Genomic DNA, 25,123 nt, shown 5'->3' on the forward strand with positions numbered 1-25,123 from the left:
TAACAAATTACACTTCAAAATGGTGGTATTAAATATTCCATGCTGTGTACTGGGAAGCGGGGAAAAAAATTCCAAATGCAGTGAAATTGGTAAAAAAAACGCATTTGTGCCGTATTCTTGTGGGCTTAGAGATTTTACGGATTTCACTGTGCGCCCCAAATGACATGTCTACTTTATTCTTTGGGTCGGTGCGATTACGGGGATACCAAATTTGTATAGGTTTTATAATGTTTTCATACATTTAAAAAAATTAAAACCTCCTGTACAACATTTTTTTGGGGGATTTTGCCATCTTCTGGCACTAATAACTTTTTCATACTTTGGTGTACGGAGCTGTGGGTGGTGTCGTTTTTTGAGGATTTTGATGACGTTTACAATGTTATCATTTTCAGGACTCTACGACCTTTTGATCACTTTTTATAGAATTTAAAAAATTTTTTTAAATGGCAAATTGGGCACGATTTTCCGGGGTTAAACGCAGTGAAAAACCGTTATCATATTTTGATAGATCGGGCATTTTCGGACGCGGCAATACCTAATATGTTTATGATTTTTACTGTTTATTTATATCAATTCTAGGGAAAGGGGGGTGATTTGAATTTTTAGGTTTTTTTTATTAATAATTTTTTTATATTAACTTTTTTCCATTTTTACTATTTTTCAGACTCCCTAGGGTACTTTAACCCTAGGGTGTCTCTACGATCCTATCATATACTGCCATACTACAGTATGGCAGTATATGGGGATTTTACTACTCATACATTACAATGAATGGGTTAATCCGAAGTAGCTTCGGGTCTTCGTGAGACCTGAAGCTACCATGGCAACGGATCGCCGCTCCCCGATGACGTCACGGGGGAGCGACGATCCACGGAAAGATGGCGGTGCCGGCACCGATCGCGGGTGTTACCGGTAAGCCTTTGCTGCAATATGCAGCAAAGACTTACCAGCTATGGAGAGGGCTCGGCCCGCGAGCCCTCTCCATGTACCGGGACCCGACATGTGATGTACTATTAAGTCACATGTCGGTAAGGGGTTAAATACTGTTTTTTTACAGCCCCCCACCCACGCATACAATCAGAGTTATCTTGCCTGGTATCTATGCATCTTTAGAGCAAGTCGAGGGGCATGGCCTAAGGTCATGGTACCAGGGTGATTTCATCACTGGTCCTTTAGCCTCTTAACATTAGCAAACCGTACCCCATGCACATAAAAAAAAAGTCACCGTATGCCTGCATGGACTTCTACTCCTCTCCATGCAGGCTGCTGTGATATCATGTGATATGATATGCTGTGATTTCATGAGATATATTCTTGTAGAAGGCTAAAGGACCTGTTATGATGTTACCCTGGTCACATGACTACTATTGCATGCAGAGATAGCAAGAGGAGGAGCTGATGCATTCAACTCGAGGAGGCCATGCCCACCTCGACTCACCATAGTCATGGTTAGACACCAGGTAAAATTATAAAGTAGAATATATGGGAATCTGAGGAGAACAATGTTTAGCTAAAAGGAGGATGTCAGTGAGTTAATAGGGCTCTATGGGGACCTGCCACCAGCTGCATTTGTGAATAATGCGGTGACAGGTTCCCTTTAAGCCAGGTTACTTAAAATTGTGTATATTTCAGAGCTGCAATGAACATACAGTACTGAGAGTGGTACTACAGCTGGTGAGCTCTGGCTATGTCTATTCCCTTGTGCCTGGATAGTGGGTGCGGCTGCAAGGATTTTCTTCTCTCCATCAGTAAGGAACAACATTGGAGAACAATGACTATACAGTTGCTATGGCAATAACAGGTACTCATTTTCCCTCTCGTACAAAAACACATGAGAAAAGCTTGTCCACTTGATGTCTTTCTACAAATCCTGCTCCTTGGATTTCTATGCAATATAAATAACGGCATTTCAGTATAGCCCATTATAAATCAGAGATGCACAGCCCTACCCTTTATCGGCATTAACCCAATAAGATTACATTGCCTTTTAGGTCAAATAGGTGAGAGCCTTATACAGTGAACTGGGATAGCAGAGACATCACACAGTACACATGTAAGTAAATTACTAAGAGGGGGGCTATATGTGTAGAATAGCATCTATTATGTTCAACCATTAAACAGAAGGAAAACTAGGGATAAAGAAAAGAAGAAAAGGAAACAAGCTGTTCACACTAGGGTGTTAGTATGGTTACAGCAGGGGGCAGAATACTCACTCATTTCAGTCTCAATTCCAAGACAAAAATGTTAAGATGAAACTATTTGGCCATTGGGTCAAGGTATGAGAACCTATGGCAACAATGTCAAAATGTATAAAAGGCTCCCCCCAACACACATACAATGGGATACACAAAATGCAAGGTTTATCCTAATGCCCACTTTATAGAACTTACTCTGCACACAACACATTCAGTTGCAAGCGCTTGAAAATAGAGAACATGTAAAAATGTAATTCTAATGATAAATGTGAATTCTTTTATCTTGGGATAGGTGATCAATATCAGACTACTGGGGTTTTAAGGAATGTGTCATCCAGCTGTTTAAAGAAACAAGACCCGCTGCCACTAGTCTAGCAAGTAGAGCGCCATTCACAATATAGTGGCGCCGTATTTTGGCGCAACTCTTCACTTAGAAAGGAACAAACACACAAGCCTGTTAAGAGGCAGCAGCACTCAGAGAACTGCAACCACGTGGGATAGCCAACTGTTTAGGGGCAGACACCCAATATCCCCTGTCAATCTCCTTTTGATTCCCTATACCAGTGATGGCGAACCTATGGCACGGGTGCCAGAGGCGGCACTCCGAGCCCTTTTTGTGGGCACCCGGTCCATCGCCCCAGCACACCAGACAGGACTCAAAGAATCTTCCTGTAGTTCCAAGCAACTTAAAAGATGCTGCTTTCAGTCATATTTTGATACTTCCTTCGCTACTTGGGACTGTAGGAAGAGGGGGAATGAGTAGACAGGGCTGAATTATCTTTGGAGGACCTCCTGCTGGCCCCACGATTCTCTGTGTACAGAGGGACACTGGAAAGAAGTGATGTAAATTTTCCATCTTTCTACAGTGTTGCTGTTCTCAGGAGGCCAATATGATTGAAAGTTGTTGAACAGGGAGCAATAAGTTACTGCTTTAATTTTTAGTTGGCACCTCGTGATAAATAAGGGGGGTTTTGGGTTCAGTTTGGGCACTCGGCTGCTAAAAGGTTCGCCATCAGTGCCCTATACCAAGGTTAGATGAACAACATATGCCAGACCACTTTAAAAAGGGGTTGTCCAGTAAGAAAAAAAAAAAAGGACTTTTCCTGCCAATCCCCAAAACTGTAGAAATCAAGAGACAAAGCGAAGGAGACCAAAAGTCAATAAATCAATGGGGAAGAAGTAACCAACCTTTTATAATTTTGGTTGCCTCCCCCAACACCATCTTAGTATTTTACTGGACAGCCACTTAAAATCAGAAAGCCATTCATGCTACAGTTATTGACATCAATAATAAAATCACATAAAATTCAAATTTGATTTTAATCTAATGCAACCAAAAAAAAGCAACTAAAATACTGGACTAAAGAGACTCAAAACCAAACAACTTATTTGGGATCCCAGTCAGAAATCTTTTAAGGGAAAGAAGTACACAGACAAGAATAGATTTCTTTAAAATCTCATGCACACGACCGTATGGTCTTTTCTGTTCTGTATATACGGCTGTATTCTGGCTGTAAATATGGGACGCATTGCAACAGTGTGGCAACGCATTCCACTGTATCCATACCATATCAAATACGGTGGGCTGGCAAGTGGTGGCTGGCTGACAGAATGAACCTCCCCACTGGTTCTGGATACAGCACGTATATATACACAGCAGCATACGGTGCACAGCCATATGCAGCACGTATTCAGCCCATATTTTGTACGTTCCTTTTGACTTCTATGGGCCATAAGGACCAGAAATAGTACATGCTCTATATTTTTATACAGCTCTTTTATGGTATAGTGGACAATACGGCCATGTACATGGATGGCCATATTGCCCATTGGAATGCATTGTGCTGTATTCCGGCCATTTTTATACGGTCGTGTGCATAGGGCCCAAGAGGAGGGCCATGTATAATAATATCTGCTACAAATATGAACAGATAAGGTCCAGGTAAGCCATCGGTGAGACATTGACTCCAGTGGAAAGATCAAGGTACAGGAATGAATGTGTGAGCTCAAGAAAGGACTTGGGGGTTTTGTAATTTTCCTCTCTATTGTGAAAGGAAGACTAAATACCTTTTTTCTTGTCCCGCTTATGCTTTAGCTGTGCTGGTAGAGCTCTTAGTCTGGCTAGAGCCTGCTCTCGGTGGTTCATTAAATTAGCACCAGGAATAACAAAGGGGCCTGAGGAGAGACATTGTGCACATGCATGGGAAAACTCACAAAATGGAAACAAATTATAAAAAATGAAATAAAAAAAAGCAATGACAGTAGAATATTTATAAAATTATATGTACTAATGGCCCTACATAAACTATTGTGACTTTATAAGCTTAGTACCTGGATAGTAAAATTTTGAATATCCCATCCAGGTGATTAACAGACAAATAATGTGTGCATTCAAATGATATCAAAAACACATGAAAATATAAACAACTCAAAAGGATGAACCTTCTAAATGAAATGATACACTTACAAAGTAAAATAAAAAAATCTGAATGTGAAAATATTTCTACAAATACAAAATGGCATAAAATTCAAATAATAAATAAAAGCCAACAAAATGACTCCATATAAAATAAGAGAATAGCTATACAGTGTAGGGTACTGTACCCACTGTCAAAGGACAATCTGCAGCATTATAAAATAATCCACCACAATGAGTGATGAAGCAACAAAGAAATGAGCTATTTTCCCAGTCTTGGGAGTATTTCAGCACATAAATAAAGGTCCCACTATGGTTATTGCCAACAATATGCTATAAGAGACATAAACAAGATCCCTCCAGCAGAACCTGTGCCAATGCTTGTAACACGCGTCACATAGTTGATCAAAAACTACTTCACCCAATCAGTACCAAGGTCTTTCATTTTGGCTTTGAGTAAAGCCTATTTCACATAGCGCTGATCTGCACCATCCACTGCAACATTTCAAAGCCACAAACAAGGAGCACATAAAAGGATAAAATTGGATACAAATGGCAGACCTAACCTGTGCGAAATAGGTTGTGGCCAAACTAGAAATGGCAAAAACAAGCAAATAGGATATTCTTATTGTTCAGTATGGATCCATATTATGCTAGTCTGAATAGTACATTAGGAAGAGCTCCTGGCCATGCTTATAAGAGGTGTCAATGAACATCTGTGTGTGGAACACCCAACATAAATCATAGAGGTGAAATTAGATCCAGGAATAACATTTCGATATCGGTCTGAAAGCTCCAGTACCAATGAAACCAGATCCCGGAAAAAAAACATTTTAAATAAAAATAGACCACCTATTTATTGTAATAATTTTACTTCATAAGTCACAAAGTGTTAAATCTGTTAGATGTTTACTGGAATGGGACATGTGCTGATACATTAAACAGGTTGAGTGGTAATTCTGCTCTACTCTATATCAAATATATACTACCACTGAATTATTTATTAATAAGAGCAGCCCTGAAAAATAGGTTGATGTAAACTGCTTAGGGATTGTACCTAAGAGGACCAAGGACCAAAAAGCAGTGGTTTAAATGCAAAATTCCGACAAAACGTATTAATCTTCCTCCACTTACACATTACATAGTGTCTGCAGATTATACTACATATTACAACAAGGCATATCATAACAGCTGAATATGATACAAATTAAACTTTCTAAATTGGGATTAAAGCAAAAAAACAAAGCATCCTTATACCAGAATGTCTTGTCTTTATAACGAAGATTTTCTTAATTTTGTATTCGCCAAATATTACTATGCGTTATCTTGTGAGGAAACTATAACAATATTGTATATCAGTTCATTGTTAGTAGTATTAAATACAGTTCACTACAAAGCTCAGGGCAAATACTTCACAAATATTACCAGTTTTCAGGAAATTCGCCATACCTAAATTTCCATTTGGTTTATTATTTCCTAAAAAAAAATAAAATAAAATAAAATGTAACACAAAATTATAATTCTGGGCAAAATGGCTGAATACAATGGTTGAGTAAATGAAAAGGTAAAAATGATAACTCAGATTCAATTGCTTTCTTAGAGACTTTGGTTTGCTCTGCAGGGGTTTTATTCATCAAATTTACAAGAACGTTTACCTCTCCCTTCATCTATTCTGTGCCGCCGGTTAATCCTTTGCCTTTTATCTTCTTGTCGTAATTGGAGGTGCTCATCGATGTTGACACCTGGCACCGGCACAGCTAAAAGAATTCAAGATGCAAAAGTCACATATGAATTCAGCTTTGAAAAGTGGCTTTCCTAAATTCTCAAGTCAAGCAACCCATCTCTCCCATAACTTTGTGCAAGATGATATTATGCTTTCAAGTAAAATAATGCACAATTTATCCACCATAGCATTTTCCTTCCCTCTGACCCCTCACCAAATATGCAATATACATAACAGTGCATTTCTAAGCAGAGCAGCCTCATGTCTTCTCTGATCACACATCAACCAGATGGTTACATTTCAGAGACTCTTTACCCGATGGAGAGCTAGGGAGGACACAAAGGGTTTGGGGTCCAAGATGGTAACCCAAAGGCTAGCAATTCGCAGTGGGGGTCAACAGGTTATTGAATGAGAAATACCCAAGGAATTAGGCAATTCTGTTGAATTATATATTGGGTGAATGTGTATATAGTCTTGTGGAAAGCTTGTTTGGTTACCTATGACAGATTCACACTGCTGCTAAGCAATATTCCCAATGTCAAATGCAAAGGAAATAAAAAAACAGCAAGGAAAAGAAACAACCAGGACACATGGAGCAAACTAAACATTTACGGTGTGGCTGGAGAGTCCCAACTTTGGCTATTACCTATGTTAGCTAATATGCATATAACACAAACAAGAAAGCATGTGCTGTTACGTGTAGAAAGTAAAAAAAAAAATATTCACACCTTTACCTAGCAGTAGATCCAAAGGAATCATCTCCTTCACTGCGTCTAGGATTCCTCTTTGTCGTGCATCATGGCCATCCAATTCTCTAGCACAAGCCTTGCAGCATCCACACACTGCACAGCCAGATTCTCCAGAACCGCAGCCACAAACTCTAAAGAAGAAAAATAATCCAAGGATTGGAGTTAACATCTTCACGACAGCTCAATGTAAATATATGTAAGCTTTTACTGTGACGGATTAAACTAAATAAACATGAATAACGTCTTTTCTGCAAACGGCTATTTCTCCAGAACCCTAGAATCTAGAAGAGTCTCAAGCCTGCTGTCAAATTAAACAGGAGAATCTCCCCTTTAATATGATATATGGATTACACATGGATGCTTCTCAGAACACATATCAACCATTAAATTTGTACTAAAAAGTAGATTTTCACGTACAACTTTCTATTGCCGATTGTAAATATATGAATGGATATATATCCGGTTCTGTTGAGCATTCATACACAATCCATATTTCATACTAAAAGGGGGAACTAATGTTTAATATAACAGCAGAATTTTGTTTTTAGGTGCAAGGGTTCAGGAAATATAGGCGTTTGAAACATGCCCTCCTTCAGCCGGTCAGCTGAAGGAAGAATATAGAAGGAGCTGCTGGAAAGTCTTTCACGTTTCATTACTGCTGAAGTACATGCACCCTCTGCATCTGTATCCAAACCTTGGAAAGGGTGATTGAAGGGAAAAAAAAAAAGAAAAAACTTTGCAAAAAGTACAAAAAAAAAAGAGAAGCTTATATCAAATTTGTTGTCAATTATTAGCAAATTGTAAATATGTAATTATTAAAACTATCGTATCAAGATAAAGTCTCACATGTTTTGAGAAAAACCAAATTAAATTTGTTAGGATATGTAATGCTTTTTCAGAGATATCGTCATTTAAGGAAGAGTATAGCAGAATGTCAAAAATTGACCTGGACATTCTGGCACCAATGACCATAGGTCCTGAAAGGACATCTTTTTCCCCCCTTTTAAGACAGGCATTGTGATGACATACCCGCCTGGAACACGGTCTGGCCGTCCACTGCTAACACAGCTGGCCCCATATCCCGTACAGTCTCCACACACGGTGCAAACCATACAATGCTCCAACTTCCACTTGTGCATTCGAGGTGGACACATAACAGATTTCTCATCTTTCTCATCCAGCTCTTCCTCAAGATCTTCATCCATTGCGGTTGCCATATTTTCAACGCCAAAGCCTACTAGGGGAATATAACAATTCAGTGGCGAAAGGTCCCAGATAGATTTGAAAACACAGGTTTAGAAAACTTATACGGCTAAATATCCGATGTTCACTTTGTCATATTTCCCATTTATACTTGGTATTAACCTAAAGCTCCACTCAGGATTAAATACAGATTATACAGATATCTGATAGGAACAAACATTATGAGCAATCCATCACAATCCTAATCAAAATGGCAAAATTTACAAAAAAAATAGAAATTGCAACAGGTTACCTTTTCCACCTTGGCTTAAAGCTCCAGTGTCTCTTCCACATTGTCCTTTATTATTTACTCCAAAGGACCATACTTCACCCTTCTTGGTCAAAACACATGTATGAGCTTTTCCCATAGCCACTTGAGTAACAAAGTGGCCTTTAAGATCAGTGACCAAATCTGTAACAAAAAGAAAAAAAATGCAATAATACATTTTGCCTTTGCCAACGGTGCATGTTCTAATAAGCAAATATCTCTCATATTTAGAGCTTCAAGAGCTCAAATCTGCTTGCATAGGTGCAGCACAGGCAGCAACACTTTAATGAACTCAAAATTACGTCTTATCGATCCCGCTATCAACGTTTCATAAAAGATAGAGTATTCTATTGCAGATCTCAAATGACCTCCATTTCCATAAGGAAAACTATTTAGACATACCCTTTATAAATAACCTATTAGAATTTACTTTCCAGTTTAACTCCTCGTACAACAACCCCCAAATATTTATATTTATCAACCCTCTCCACACAAATACCATCCATAAATATTGGCTTTGGGTTCTTCTTAGTCCTGCTAAAATTCACAACCTTCATGCTGGCCCAGTTCCGATCACTGAATACACTGGGTGTCTGGTATAACTAATAGCTGACTCCCCAGTGTAACACTCCTTGTCGGAGTGGGCTCAGACGCCGGTGTTTAACTTGGCTGACAGGGGTCTCTCCCCCAAGTAGTCTTCAGACGGTGCCAAATCGCTGTCATGGCAGCCCTGAGGTTCAATCAGGACTCAAAGGCTATCTTTAGGCAGTGCCTGTAAGATCCCTTCTGTGACTGCCCATAAGCTTCATAAACATATAAAGAGACATAACGCAAAAAAAAAAAGTTTAAATCACATCACAAATCCTACACCTACAGCATAACCACATCTGTAATGACCCGTAGATTTAAGAAAGATCATTCTTAGACCTGCTTGATGAACACCGTAGAAAGAAAACGTTACAAATCCATAAATATGATTACAATTGTCCCTGTGACAATTGGATTTTCAAAATTTTATGGCGTCATGGAAACAAGTATTATAAATAAAGCTTCACAATGCAGCCTCTTAGGAGATGGGGATTACAGAACAGACATATTTCTAATTGCATAAACCCTAGAGGTAAATAAGAAAAACCATTACAATTCACCTGTAAATATCCATCTACAAGAGGTACTCATTCTAAGTAAACAACGTGTGGGTAGGCTAGGCCGTCACATTGCATTTTTACCACTTACTTGAGTTGTCAGAATAGATAGCATCTTTTCCAAACATGTACAGTTCACCATCCTTTGTAATGACAGAACTGCTCCCGTTATTGCACGCTGTGCCGACAACAAACTTCCCTTCCATTTTGATCATTTTTTTTGGTTTGTATGGTTTTGACTGTCTTCTGCTCTTTGCTGTAAAATTTAAAGATTTTCATTTAAGGACAGTAAAATACAATTCCTCAAAGTATTAGCTGTGCTATTAGCTTCAAAATACAGAATCAAAAGCAGATCTTTTCATCTTTTAGTACATGCAAGTAACAGGGAATTTACATTGAAAGTAAGAAAATACTGACTTGATTCTCCATCTTCTCCTTTACTAGCTGTTCCTGTGAAAAAAACACTCCCATCTTCAGCAGAGAGTAGTGAATGGGATCCATCATGACCAACAGAGAACTGGACAATCTTTGGAGATTTGGTTATTGGTAGCTCCACCCATTTGCCAGAAGAGGGGCCACCTTGCTTGATTCCAAGGCTCTGATATTTGCCGGTGTAATAAACCTAAAATTGCATTCAATGAGAAAATTAAATCAAGGCAATTCTGCACTACAACATAGCTGAAAATCATAAATAGCAACCTTGTTGATGCAGAACATCGGAACTGTGTCAAGACTCCCTTTAATAGGAACCACCTCTTAGCTCCTATTAAAAGACATCTACCACCTGGATAAAAGACTGTGTGCAAGTGAGCCCGAGTGGCTCTATAGGTGTTATTGAAGCCCAAAGCCCCCAGAGCTCATTTGCATAGTCCTTTATTCTAGTGGTAGATGCACTTTAAATATATGCCGCTCCATTTTCAGAAAGATGATCTGCCTTATAATACATCACTTTGTCTTCTAAGCAATATAGTTTAGGCGACCTTTAGCGTTGCTCGCCATCTTATTACACTGCAATGGTTGGAAAAGATAATTTATTCCTCTAAAGGGAAAACAAATCTTAATCCTGTAATTAAAGGAGTATCCTGGTAAATAGACTGATATAAACTAGCAGATTGGTGTAGGTCCCAGGCTACCAATAACAAGAATGGGGCAGGGAACACTTAAATTTGAACGGAGCAGTGGTCGAGCAAGTCACCTCCATAATGCACTACTGTTAACCAAATATCCCTTTGATGAAAAGCCAAGTTGATGAATACAGGCAGTCCCCAGGTTACGTACAAGATAAGTTCTGTAGGTTTGTTCTTAAGTTGAATTTGTATGCAAGTCAGAACTGTATATTTTATAATTGTAACCTCAGAACACCAACAGAATTTGATAGACCTGATATATGTGGACAATACTGTCGGCCACACTCGGGTCCCAATACAAAACACTAATAATTTGACCAAAAAGTGATGTAACACTTACAAAGAATAAATGTAAAAAATTACCATCTTTATTAGTAGCATACAAATAATCAAGACACACAATGGGTGAACTACAATGGGTTAAAAGCCATGTGTGGTACGATAAATAATTATATCCATGTATATGGGTAGGTAATAAATTTGTCATATAGCATAGCCCCAAGTAAACATGCATAAGACAATGGGGTTAAAATAGATGCACAGATAATCCTGCAGAAAAGAATGACAAAAGGAAAGTGAAAAACAAATACCATACCAAATCAAATCACACATGGGAAGTTGCCCCGACACGTGTTTCGCTATGAGCGCTTTAACACTCCCCTTGATAAAGCGCTCATAGCGAAACACGTGTCGGGGCAACTTCCCATGTGTGATTTGATTTGGTATGGTATTTGTTTTTCACTTTCCTTTTGTCATTCTTTTCTGCAGGATTATCTGTGCATCTATTTTAACCCCATTGTCTTATGCATGTTTACTTGGGGCTATGCTATATGACAAATTGTAACCTCAGGCAAAAGTTTTTTGGGTCTCTGTGACAATTGGATTTTAAAAATGTTGGGCATGTAATAAGAACTAGGATTAACAATAAAGCTTAACAGTTACCTCTGGTAACTGTTACAGCTGTTTATAGTAGCCCAAGGCCAAAGTACAGTAAATTACCAATTACCAGAGGTCCGTTTGTAACTAGGGGTTGTCTGTAAGTTGGGTGTTCTTAAGTAGGGGACCGCCTGTACTACTCCTTTACACACTTAAAAAAAAAGAAAAAAAAAAAATTACAGTAAACTTCTACCTTTCCACTAGAAGTTCTCATTAGTGCAAACTCTCTTCCTGCTCCGAGAACAGCCAACTCTTCATCAAAGCCGGTACCTAATAATACACATATACCATCATTAGTATTAAAGAAAATATGTAATAATCTAGAATCTAGTCCCTTTATGGCACTCATTTCCATTCCAGTCCGTTCCAAGTACCCTATGAAAGAATAATTTTCATATTGTAAACTGCTCAATAAGAATATTGCTACGTTTCTCTTGCCTAAAAATGTACGGTCCATAGAGTGATCATGTTATAAGCAGTTTGAGGGTGTTCTAGTAACAGAGCCCTCTGAGCTGCTGGTCATGTGGGGACACTACATTATAAAATCACTTTAAATTTCAATCTACATAATAGGTAACTATGAAGCATTAAAAATGGTTATAAACCCAACACCAGAAAAAAGGAAAACTTCAGAGGAGCCTTACTTATAATGTGCAAATCTTTCTCCAAATCGAACAATGAAATGCCACAAGCGTGCAAACACTTTCGTGCCAGTTTCAGCTGTAATTCTTGCTGTAACACAGGCTCTGTGCTGGTTGCAAATATTCTAACTACAAACCCATCCTAAAAAAAAAATTGAATGGAAAAAAGGAAGAAGATGTTAAAGACAACCTCAAGTGTAAACACAACAATAGACAAGTGTATTGTCTTCTTGAATAACTATAGAAACAGGAAACTTAATGTAGTCATGTCATTTAATGGTGAGAAAAGGACTGCCATTTTTTTTTTTTTTAAGGGCGATTTAGGACAACAATTCAAACCCAGGTTTGTACATTTTTCACTGAGGGCCAGGACAGAAATCAAGTTCAAGGCTTATACTTGCCTTGGCCTGCAACCCTCAGTGTCTGATCAGTCGTTCAGTGAAGCTGGCATAGTCGTTCAACTTCACTGAACACGTACCATAGGTCTGGAAGTTTGATTGTACCATGGAGGCTTCATTGAAGCAATGCACAGGTACCTGTAGTGACAAATAGGAGTCCTATGTCACGGGAGTCGGACTCAGCACTAGAGACCACAGACCAATATATTACAATGCATTCTGGTACACTAAACCAAAGGTCCATAAGGATCAGAAGTTTGTTTAAAGAGAACCTACCACCACGGAACTACCTATAAAAGGTAGATCGGGTGGTAGGTAGATGTAAGTGACGTGAGGGTAGCTCTTTTTAGAGCTAATCCTCACGCACCCGCTAACTTTTGGTACACTTTATTGACCTAATATGTAAATTTCGTTATGCGGCTACTGGGGCGTGGAGTAGCCGGCATGAGGCTACACAGCGCGGCTATTCCACGCCCCAGTAGCCACATTACTCCTCCTACCCTGTTGCGTGCGGCACGCAGCTCCTCGTAGCCACATAACGAAATTTACATATTAGGTCAATAAAGTGTACCAAAAGTTAGCGGGGACGTGAGGATTAGCTCTAAAAAGCTATCCTCACGTTCCTTACATCCACCTACCACCCGATCTACCTTTATAGGTAGATTCGTGGTGGTAGGTTCCCTTTAATGTCCCATATAGCCCTGATGGGTTTCCTTTAAATTACATACATGGATGTCTCCATCACTGTCCCTGGATTGAAATCTCACAAATACTCCACCTGAGCCTGCATGTGCAGTACTCTACAACCTCTATCTGGGAAGAGTTCTCAACAGTGCCAACATTAATCAGGACAAAGAGGAAAAGTAAGGAAAGTGTTATAAATATAGCCTAAGCATCCGCATATTGGATAAAATGTTGGTATTTAAAGTTAGTATTTAAACTTAAAAGGTGGTTTTGTGGATTGTCGATTTTAGTAACCCATCCATATAACAGATCAACATAAGTGGGAGTCCCCAAAAAACTAAATGAGCTGTACAGTGCTCACACCAAAACAGATGGGTCTAAGGGCCTGTTCCCATCTGTTAGGTCTTCACTTAGGGTCAGTTACATACGACTCTATGGGGGCAAGTGATTAGGCCATACAGCTTGCGGCTGTATCCCGGCCCCTTTAGAGGTCTATGGCAACGGGTCATGGTGCAGTGAGCGCACAGTGGGGCAGATTTATCAAGTGACTGAAAGTCAGAATATTTCTAATTGCCCATGGCAACCAATCACAGCTCCCCTTTAAAATATTCATGAGAACTTGTAAAATGAAAGCTGAGCTGCATTTAAAAACAAAGTCAGGTTGATGCACAGAAGGTGTCATTTTCTTCTAAATGAACACAAAGTTCTTCCACACGGTCATTAAAAAGTGTCCAGTTCAGTAAAGGGGTTTTTTCTAGTAACATAATAAATCTGTACTTGCATCCTCCCAACAAGAATCTCATAGCCACATAACACTAGGGGAGGCTGCTAAGCCATTCACCAGAAGGGACACCAAAAAAACAGAAAAAAATAAGTAGCACTCTTTTGGATAGGAAGGCAGCAACTGCAGAGATGGTGATCTGCTTGGGTCTGGTAGCACATCAGCAACTGCAAGAGAATTTGAATGCAAGTTTACCACACACTTTTCTTCTGGCTTCTTCCTATCCCAAGATATAGCCTCATGTCCATTAACCTCATCTATAAGATCCTCTCAGCTTCTCCTGAAGTAAGCAGGACAGCAGCTAAGGGCAGGGAGGTCAGAGCACTGAGGGCATTCATGTGAACGTCCACCAGCAGCCAATCAGGACACAGAATAAGATGCTTGTACAGAGATCTAGTGCACAGCAAGGTAGGGAAGAAACAAAGCTAACGACAGAGCACTGGAGCTCTACATCCATAGAAAGAAGTGATCATACAGTAATTTACTACACCGCAAATGTAAAGAAAGATATAAAACATGTCCAAATACACCATAAAATAACTACATGGGAATAAAAAGATGAACACATGGTAACATCACAGAATGTGTGTGTAGTTTTTTTACATGCTGCCAGGACAGATAGTCTCCTAGTGCCCCTCTCAAAGATCCACCACCCACGCTGTACTCTAGAGTACAGATATGGATTCCCATGGCAACCAATATAAACACAGTGAGAGGAGGAGCCAGGATGACAAACCCGTGCTAGCAGGCAAATGGCTGCACATATGTAAGGAGTGTAAATTAGGGAAATGCTTACAAAAGTTTGGAACAGAGTTAGGCTAAAGTTTTTTTAAAGTTCTTAAAAATTTTTAAATTAATTTCAAAATAAAATGTATAAAAGTTCTTACATCTTTAGAAGCAGCAATCTGGTTTACAAATTCTCCATCAGTAAAAAGGATGTTCTGACCATCGGCATTGCAATCTAAGGAACGAAAGGAACAGTGATCATCAGGGTCAATTCAGGTTAGAAGCGGATGTCATAAGAGTTTAGTATACTTGTTGTTTTAAACAGAGACTAGAAAAATAAATGCTAAGGGCCTGAACTTGAATGCCTTGTCCATTGATCTTTCTGGTGCCTTTGGCCATGTACTGAGCTGTAATAAAGAGGTCAAATATCCAGGTAAAATAAGACGTTTCTCAGATGTCCATACCTCCCTTAAATTCAGAATATAAACAGCAAGTTAAAATGGAACAGGTTCCCATAGAGCCCTATTAACTAACTGGCACCCTTCTATTAGCTAAAAATGGTTTCCCTTACATCCCCATAAATCAACTTTATCTTGTATATTTACTGGCATCAGAAGGGGTGTGTCCTGCTCAGCCAGACCCCCCCCCCCCCCATCTACTCCATACCATGTCCCATGCCTCTTCTCAACATGTCATGTGACCATGGTGATGTAATCTACATACCCGTTACATTTGAGTTACCCCATGTATGTATCTGATCACATGAAATCACAGCATGCCCCTCTGTATTTCTACTCCTCCCCATCCTCCATGAAGGCATGCTGTGATTTCATGTAATCAGATGCATACATTGGGTAGACGTTGCAAATGTAACAGGACATTAAGACACCACGCTGGTCACATACATAATTGGGCACTTAATATTAAGAGCACTCAATATTCCACACAGAAGCATGTCCTAGAAGTGAGACCTGTCAATCATGAACAACAAGACAGGGCACTGAAATTAAAATTTAATATGCAGGACTGTGTGATTGATCTCACATCAGGTGAGTTGCATTTATGTTTACAAACAGTTTTATTCTTTTTAACATTGCAGCCATGGAAAGGAACAATTTAGGGATTAGGACAATGCTATTTAATCAGTTTTTATTTATTTTGGGTGGGTTCATTTAAATAGCAGGTTCTCTTAAGGTTGAAGGAGGTTATAAGTGTAATTTTAACAAATGCCTTATTTTTATCGAGAGAAAAGACTTGATGACCAAATACTGTGTTGGTTAAAAAGTAATAACTGCCATGGCAATTTTATTTAGAAAGCAAATTTAAAAGCCTTCTTGCCTACCTGGCACAGTAACGGTTCCATCCTGTTCCAATGTTTCAGGGTTAATCCTAATGGCTGTCATACTGTGATTGCTTACATCTCTGTAAAGCAAGTGACCCTAGAAAAAAAAAAAGACATCAGTAAAATATTTTGATATAGATATACAAATTTTATACACACAAATATGTACCGCTCCGTAGCCGGGAAAAGATAGGACATGTCCTATCTTTTCCCGTATTACGGCGCCGCGGCCACACATCGCTATGGAGAGGGGCGGGGTTGAGCTGCGCTTACCTCCTCCTCCCGCGCTGCCGTGTGCCCGCTGTGCTACGGTGCAGCGGGCTCACGGCAGTGGGAATGTAGCCTTATAAGAACAACAACACATTTTCCTTGTCATCATTTATTGCAGGAGAATAAACAGATCTATATACTATACCTGAGCGTAACCTAACCAAGACTTCTTCTCTCTTCTGCTTTTGATACGGGAAGTGGAATTGTAAATGTGGCCCTGTGAAAAAGAAACACATTTAATATTACACACACATATAGATGTATACATACACATTTATTTATATACCCGCAACTTATGTTTTTCTCCATTTAGCACAGGTTCAAAATGACTTCAATAAAAATAATTATTGTCAGAAAAAGATTTAGCCTGGAAGAAAATCCATACAGCACATGAAAAAAAAAATAAGGATATGGTTTGGCAGCAAGGTCTTATTGATTTTGCTGTCTTAATGATACATAGGTGAAATGCATCCTGTATGACTGGATGCCATCTATTGAATCTAATTCATTGCAGATTCTTTACAACATGCATTGCATAATTGCACGTTACCAACAAATATGCTCAGAAATCTTCTATTTACCCGCACTGTCCCACTGTAACCTGAACCAATTTTATACAGTCCATCTTTGCATAAAAGATAGAGGAAGAAGCCGTCGCTTTGAAGGAGGCACTGATCATCTTCATCCACAGGGACATCTTTCAAGGACCATTTCTGCATCAAGGCAGCCTTTTTAATTCCATTGGTAAACCAGTCCTGTATCTGGATTTTACCCACTAGTACTGCTTGAACACTCCGCTGTAGAGAGTTTAAGATAATTGGCACCTAGAATGAAAAAAATAAAATAAAAAAATGATACAATGTCAGACATACTCTCATCATCCCTGTTTACACACATTATACCAGGACGCTGCGACAACAATAAATAGATAGTTACACTTTAACCGTGGGCATCTGCTTCTTCCCACTAACTGGTGGAGCTTTTACACCAATTGGTACGTATCCAAAGCTAGGCTACGGTTTAATATAACAAAACCCTCCCCTATACTCCACATGATAGTTCATAGCAAGGAGAAGAACACCATCCACTAACACATCTTTCAGACCCCTTCTCCTAATGAAAGAAAATTCATGATATTCAAATATTTGATATTATGATTCACAAAATGTTATGGCATTTCTAATATGGGCAGTTATTACCAAGATGCCGGCCATTGGAAACTATAGGTCCCATGATCCTTTAGTTCTCAGCAACTCCTCCTCCCTCTTAGGATCTGCTACCAGTGATTATGTACCAAACTGCCCTGCTCTGTTACCATATAATGATGTGTACCTGCCATCACTGCACATAATCTCATTGAGATGATTTCTCACCACAACACTGGCCATGCTGGATGCGCTGCAACCAGCCGACTAAAGCCAAACATAGTGGCATAGAGGTGATCAGCCATTACAGTGTATGTCCACAGCATTATTCTTATATATATTATATATTCTTCTATATATATTAGCTTATATTTTAAGGACCCATTTGTATATGAATTATGCTTATTCCTGAAACACCCCTTTAAGCAAAAACCTGGAAAACACAGAGCTAGAAATGTACCTGAATGGTTTGGCAAGCATGGCTGCCATTGTTGGTGAGAATAGCAGAGATGGCTTGTAAGGTTCTTCCCGTTTCTCCCCATGCAACCACCAGACTGAACAGGCAGGCACATGAAAGTGCAGTCAGCGACTGTCCAGTGCTATCATTGGCTCCGGTACTACGAGTTGTAATCTCCAAAATAAGTTGGAGGAGAGATTCTGTAATAAAAGAAAATGAAATTGTGAAGAGACATTCAAGTAATGCAAGAGATATTTTTACAGAAGCAAACATAAGCCATGTAAACAAGCAGAAAAAATAAAATATGTTGACAAAAAGCTAAAGTCCAATGCAACATTCAACAGCTTACGAGCTGGCATAGCGTAACATAACAAATGTGGCATCAGATGTGTGTCTTACCCAAGACTTCCGGGGGCTCAGATTGAAGCCCCTCTGGTTGCTGGCCCTGTAGAATATTGAGGAGCGCCTGCAAGCTTCTTAAACACAGTGACGGGTGAGAAAACCGGGTTTCTTTTATCAACTCGAAAACTTCGCACAAACCAATTTCAATAATCTGGAATAGGATCAAAAATCTATAAATACACAGGCCTAGAAAATATGGGCAATTAGAGTTTCCAATATTATATAGAATATGTAGAGATGTGATAAATATTATTAATTACCACATTCCATCAGAAAATAATGGGGGTAAGACTTCATTAGACCGGCTCCTTGGGACACATCTAACGTCAGTCTTTGGAGCTTTGATGCCCTCAGATTCATTAAAGTGGCTTCTGTCCCTTGATTAATCTGCTGGCAGTGTCCTTATGCTATAAGGGTTGTTTTGCAACAGTCACAAAAAAAGTTGCAGCATATAGACCAGGGAAGGCTGTAGTCAATTGGCTCCTAATTGAAAAGTCCTGCTGTTAAAACTTGCCAATACAAGTTTAATGAATTTGGTGCGAGCAGGTTCTATGTCGAAGTGACTTTGCATTGTCCTATGTATATTTAGTACAATGTAAAGTTGCAAAACACCACAAAACCAATAATACCGCACATCACCGCCAATGTCTTTATGGCACATTTTTAGGTTAAAGTGGCAAGTATCGCTAGCTAGCCAACATTTCTTCACATGTGACTCAGCATTATACATGATCGATCTCCATCCAGCCTGCAGATCCACTGTGCTTATGAATGAACTTGTACTATGGCCTTTCCATTCATCCCTATAAAGCCGCAATAAGGCTTCGACAATACTTCATTGCTTGTTTACTGCATACAGTGGGTTAGTAAGAAGACAACAGACAAGTATCACACCATACAGAGTTTTAATTGTCTGTTAACATAAAAAGGTAAATGTAAAATAAAATTGATTGTGAAGTTGGTTGCGGCCTAATGTGTCTATTTTACAAAAATGTTAAAATTTAACCTAGATGTAAGCTAAAATGGATTTCCTGTCAGTTTGGCAGTGAAATTATAGCCATTTAAAAGGGTTATAATCTTCATTGATCCTAAAATTCTCATTTACACCAAAAGGATGAAATGACCTATACAGGCCTAATACCTAATCCTAAACCTACCTTATCACCCAAAAAGATTTACTTCAATGGTGCCCAATCTAGACAAGCCTCCATCAGTTCTCCACCAATCTATTCCTATACAGGCAGTTACGTACAAAATAGGTTCTGTAGATTTGTTCTTAAGTTGAATCTATATGCAAGTTGTAACTGTATATTTTAGAATTGTTACCCCAGACAAAATTTTTTTGGTCTCAGTGAAAATTAAATTTTAAAAAATGTTGGATAGTCATAAGAACCAGGATTAACAAGTGCCAGCCTCTAGTCCAGCATTTGTAGCTGACAAAATTATCTAGACTTAATACTATTGTAGCAGCCATTACAGTGTTACATTTGTTTGACCTAATAATCCAAACAACTTGCTGACCACTGCACAGAATGAAAGGAAATTTACCATCAAAATCCATCGTGATAAACCAGGGACAATTACTCATAGATCCAGACACTGACTGTGGTAATCTTATATTTCTTATCCATGGCCTCCTTCCTTCTAAAATCATAATGAGTGAGAACTCTGGCGGTGGAGCCCATCAGTGCTACCGATTTACAGGCTGAGAAAAACCACCGCCCTCCCCCCTGCTTTCCCTGCCTTGTAACAACCTGTGAAGCTACAGAGGGCTTATAATTACGTGTCCATAGCCCTTCAGGCCCATTGGAATAATTTAAAAAGTTGATATCAGAAGGAAGGAAGCCATGGATAACAAAAAGAGATAACATAATATCAATAACATATATAAAATCAATTATTAATGCTACTACTAATAATAAATATTTATATAGCGCTAACATATTCCGTGGCGCTTTACAAATCATAGGGAAATAAGAACTAGGAAACATGTGTAAGGTAGCAAAACATCACAAAAATGACTTTATTATAGAATTGGACATAAGACAAACATCAGCAAGACGAGAAATGAATAAAACCATTTAAAAAGGAATGCAACCCAGTGCACCCATACATACAAAATCAACTGGAGCCCGACACCTGATAATGTCAGGTTATCCAGACCTGAGCCTCACAAAACCTCACTAGACCCCTGAGGAAGCTGTGATACGCGGCGGAACGCTTGGATTAGTGTCTTGTGGGTCCGTCATAGTACAACAGCGATTACGGCTTAGAGGATCACTATGCACTTTGGTGCATTCATTTCCATATATTCTCAGGCAAGATTTGCTGATAGTGATCTCACCATTTTTTCACAGACACATGCCCTGCTTTTACATTTATTCATGTTGTGAGATGGTTTTGTGAGGCTCAGGTCAGATCAGGTGTTGGGCTCCAGTTGATTTTGTATGTATGGGTGCACTGGGTTGCATTCCTTTTTAAATTTTTGTGATGTTTTGCTACCTTACACGTTTCCTAGTTCTTATTTCGCATAGTAAATTTCCGCATGTGTGTAGCCCACGATTGGGTGTTACCTAGTATAGATCCCAATTCTGTTTACTTACAAATCATAGGGGACCTACACAAATATGTTACATTACAGAGAACAAACAGGAACAATCGGAAGGAGGGCCCTGCTCACATGAGCTTTAACCCCTTAAGGACGCAGGGTTTTTCCGCTCATTTCTCGCTCTCCAACTTCAAAAATCCATAACTTTTTCATTTTTACGTGTACAGACCTGTGTGAGGGCTTATTTTGTGCATAACAAATTTTACTTTCCCGTAATGTTATTTATTTTAACATGCCGTGTACTGCGAAGCTGAAAAAAAAAAAATTCCAAATGTGGAAAAATTGAAAAAAAAAAAAACCGCACATGCGTCACGTTCTTGTGGGCTCAGTTTTTACGACTTTCACTCTTCGCTCCAAATAACACGCCTACTTTATTCTTTGGTTCGGTGCGATCGCGGAGATACGAAATTTATATAGGTTTTATTGTATTTTTAAAAATTAAACGAATGTGTACAAAAAAAAAGAAAAAATTTTTTGCCATCTTCTGACGCTAATAACTTTTTCATACTTTGGCGCACGGAGCTGTTTGAGGTGTCATTTTTTGCGAAATGAGCCGACGGTCTCATTGCTACCATTTTGAGGTCTGTGCGACATTTTGATCATTTTTTATTTGATGTAAAAAGGTGTAAGAGTCGTTTCGGACATTTGGGCGCCATTTCCCAATGAGCCACTGTAACGAGTCTGCAGAAGCCATGTAGCCTCGTGTCAAAAGAAGACCCGAGGCTACCATGGCAACCGATCGCCGTCTTTTAAGAGGGTTAATAGCCGCGATCGGTGCAAAATGCAAAAACCCCCACCTTCGTATGAAGAGGACTCAGCCCGTGAGCCCTCTTCATACACTCCTTATACCTCTGCGCCGTAGAGCTACGGCGCAGAGCGTTAAGGGGTTAAAAGGGGTATTCCCACGAAGACAAGTTTCTTATATGTACGCAGGATAAGGCTACATTCACACGAAGTATGCCCGCCGTACCGTAGTACGGCAGGCATACATCGGCTCGGGGGAGAGGAGCAGGGGATGAGTGCTGCTCACCACCGCCCCTCTCCATAAAAATATACAGCGCACGGCGCCGTATTCCGTAGATGGATAGAAAAATGGGACCTGTCCTACGGGCTACGGAATGGTAAGGTGCCGCAAGTGTGCTGCACCATACCGCTCCTGTACGGTGCCATGGAGCCATAGAAGTGTATGGGGGACATACACTCAACGGCCACTTTATTAGGTACACCTGTCCAACTGCTCGTTAACACTTAATTTCTAATCAGCCAATCACATGGCGGCAACTCAGTGCATTTAGGCATGTAGACATGGTCAAGACAATCTCCTGCAGTTCAAACCGAGCATCAGTATGGGGAAGAAAGGAGATTTGAGCGCCTTTGAACGTGGCATGGTTGTTGGTGCCAGAAGGGCTGGTCTGAGTATTTCAGAAACTGCTGATCTACTGGGATTTTCATGCACAACCATCTCTAGGGTTTACAGAGAATGGTCCGAAAAAGAAAAAACATCCAGTGAGCGGCAGTTCTGTGGGCGGAAATGCCTTGTTGATGCCAGAGGAGAATGGGCAGACTGGTTCGAGCTGATAGAAAGGCAACAGTGACTCAAATCGCCACCCGTTACAACCAAGGTAGGCAGAAGAGCATCTCTGAACGCACAGTACGTCGAACTTTGAGGCAGATGGGCTACAGCAGCAGAAGACCACACCAGGTGCCACTCCTTTCAGCTAAGAACAGGAAACTGAGGCTACAATTTGCACAAGCTCATCGAAATTGGACAGTAGAAGATTGGAAAAACGTTGCCTGGTCTGATGAGTCTCGATTTCTGCTGCGACATTCGGATGGTAGGGTCAGAATTTGGCGTCAACAACATGAAAGCATGGATCCATCCTGCCTTGTATCAATGGTTCAGGCTGGTGGTGGTGGTGTCATGGTGTGGGGAATATTTTGAGCATCGTTGCAACGCCACAGCCTACCTGAGTATTGTTGCTGACCAAGTCCATCCCTTTATGACCACAATGTACCCAACATCTGATGGCTACTTTCAGCAGGATAATGCGCCATGTCATAAAGCTGGAATCATCTCAGACTGGTTTCTTGAACATGACAATGAGTTCACTGTACTCAAATGGCCTCCACAGTCACCAGATCTCAATCCAAAAGAGCATCTTTGGGATGTGGTGGAACGGGAGATTCGCATCATGGATGTGCAGCCGACAAATCTGCGGCAACTGTGTGATGCCATCATGTCAATATGGACCAAAATCTCTGAGGAATGCTTCCAGCACCTTGTTGAATCTATGCCACGAAGTATTGAGGCAGTTCTGAAGGCAAAAGGGGGTCCAACCCGTTACTAGCATGGTGTACCTAATAAAGTGGCTGGTGAGTGTATATACGCCATATATACCTCCCCCATAGGTTCGTGTGAATGTAGCCAAACAAAATAAATTCTCTAATTCACTATTAACAAAAAATGCAGCATTTCACAGATATAACTCCAACCTGTATCAGTTCTGGTGTACACAATTTCACAATTTCCCCTAGACACGACCCTGTAACTTCTGACTTTAGGGTTGGCAGCCATCTTGCCTGAGGCTTCACAGAGCTTGTCTCTCCGACTCTGCTCCCTGCACTCTAGCCCCGCCCCCTCGCAGTCCAGGAAAGAGCTCACAGACCGGCACCGACATCCCGCCGGCAGCAGCATGAGAAGTACTACAAGCTACAGACAGACAAGTTATTTATCAGGGGAGGAAAGCACAGCAGATCTAGTGTGTTGTGGAATAGCAATGATGTAGGAGAGCTGACCGTCATTGTGTGTAATAGGCATCTCATCTCTGATCTGTCATCTCTCTTTATGTTTACCTTCTGAACATTCACTAGTATCTCCCACAAAGTGTAGATAAACCTGTACCCTGATAATCTAACCACACTGTCTACTCACAGGACTACAGGGATCATAATGTGTCTGCTTAGAGAGTCCCGATCAACACCTTGAAATATTACACTGACCATTACTGAGTGATAGTGTTATTGCTGTTTTAGGTCCTGAGTAAAATTTTAAGTAAAGGGATAAAAATATATATATCTATATCTATATCTATATCTATCTTTGTAAACATCACCAGGGGGTTGAGATTTGAGAGTTTTCTTTCATGGGAAAATCCCTTTAGGCTGTTCTAAATCACACACTAAATATAGGATTAAATGAGTATTCCCATGAAAGCCAAAACATGGCCAAATTAGAGATACATTGATTCTTCTCCCAACTACGGAAAACAGGCACACACAGCTGTTCTACAGTTTCCATAACTCCGATAGATGTAAATAAGAGCCAACAGTGTACTACATTCAAATATGCATTTCCTGCATCACTCAGGACAAGGGTTACTCCCAACTCAGCTGTGAACCAATCCTTTAACATGCTAGCATTGGTGTAATTTCCCTTCTTTGCAAGGGGCAAGGTGGGGTAGGTAGAAGCTCCCCAGCCACAAGCAGCATTGGACTGTGAATGCCAAGTACTACGCACATGAAACAATTATTCACATTACGCTCATTAGCATAATTTACAAGTTAATTTTACGAGGCCATGGATAACAAATATAAGATGATTACCACAGTCACGGTGCCTGGATCAATGAGTAAGTGCCATACAAATGAGATCTGGCCATACAAACTGCGGAGGTCCATTACACCTGGTCACTGTGCAAGGGGTACACAGTAATTCACCACAATGAGCAGCAACTCTCTATGGAGATGGGAGGAGTGCCGAACCCTCCCATCTCCTCCCGGCACATGTGCTTTGGTTGGGTTACAGCCCTGTGAAGCACACGTGTGCATGGGGCCTAAGAGAAATAGAATACCAAAGGATTAACACCCA

At 40.0% G+C, this 25,123-nt stretch overlaps 1 protein-coding gene and 1 long non-coding RNA gene across 23 annotated transcripts in view; one reads left to right on the forward strand and one right to left on the reverse strand.

The window, feature by feature from the left end:
• MYCBP2 (MYC binding protein 2) overlaps nucleotides 1-25,123 on the reverse strand; it is a 119,635-nt gene that overhangs the window by 75,371 nt on the left and 19,141 nt on the right. For 13 of the 22 annotated variants that reach the window (XM_072135383.1, XM_072135377.1, XM_072135391.1 and 10 more), the window contains exons 4-19: nucleotides 18,645-18,798; nucleotides 18,249-18,445; nucleotides 17,225-17,467; nucleotides 16,789-16,860; nucleotides 16,374-16,470; nucleotides 15,193-15,266; nucleotides 12,446-12,584; nucleotides 11,995-12,071; nucleotides 10,156-10,360; nucleotides 9,830-9,994; nucleotides 8,579-8,737; nucleotides 8,113-8,320; nucleotides 7,063-7,214; nucleotides 6,267-6,368; nucleotides 6,061-6,087; nucleotides 4,263-4,370 (exon numbers count right to left, since the gene is read on the reverse strand). In XM_072135383.1, the coding sequence (XP_071991484.1) occupies nucleotides 4,263-4,370; nucleotides 6,061-6,087; nucleotides 6,267-6,368; nucleotides 7,063-7,214; nucleotides 8,113-8,320; nucleotides 8,579-8,737; nucleotides 9,830-9,994; nucleotides 10,156-10,360; nucleotides 11,995-12,071; nucleotides 12,446-12,584; nucleotides 15,193-15,266; nucleotides 16,374-16,470; nucleotides 16,789-16,860; nucleotides 17,225-17,467; nucleotides 18,249-18,445; nucleotides 18,645-18,798 (2,179 nt within the window). The remainder of the gene's footprint in view (nucleotides 1-4,262; nucleotides 4,371-6,060; nucleotides 6,088-6,266; nucleotides 6,369-7,062; nucleotides 7,215-8,112; nucleotides 8,321-8,578; nucleotides 8,738-9,829; nucleotides 9,995-10,155; nucleotides 10,361-11,994; nucleotides 12,072-12,445; nucleotides 12,585-15,192; nucleotides 15,267-16,373; nucleotides 16,471-16,788; nucleotides 16,861-17,224; nucleotides 17,468-18,248; nucleotides 18,446-18,644; nucleotides 18,799-25,123) is intronic. The other 9 variants (XM_072135393.1, XM_072135394.1, XM_072135376.1 and 6 more) reach the window with 6 other exon arrangements.
• LOC140116549 (uncharacterized) lies at nucleotides 1,331-2,102 on the forward strand. Its single transcript, XR_011852807.1, has 3 exons — nucleotides 1,331-1,460; nucleotides 1,633-1,801; nucleotides 1,992-2,102. It is a non-coding gene; the product is annotated as an uncharacterized lncRNA (long non-coding RNA).

The sequence above is a fragment of the Engystomops pustulosus genome, chromosome 2, assembly GCF_040894005.1.
Source record: "Engystomops pustulosus chromosome 2, aEngPut4.maternal, whole genome shotgun sequence".
In the NCBI taxonomy this organism is placed as follows: Eukaryota; Metazoa; Chordata; class Amphibia; order Anura; family Leptodactylidae; genus Engystomops; species Engystomops pustulosus.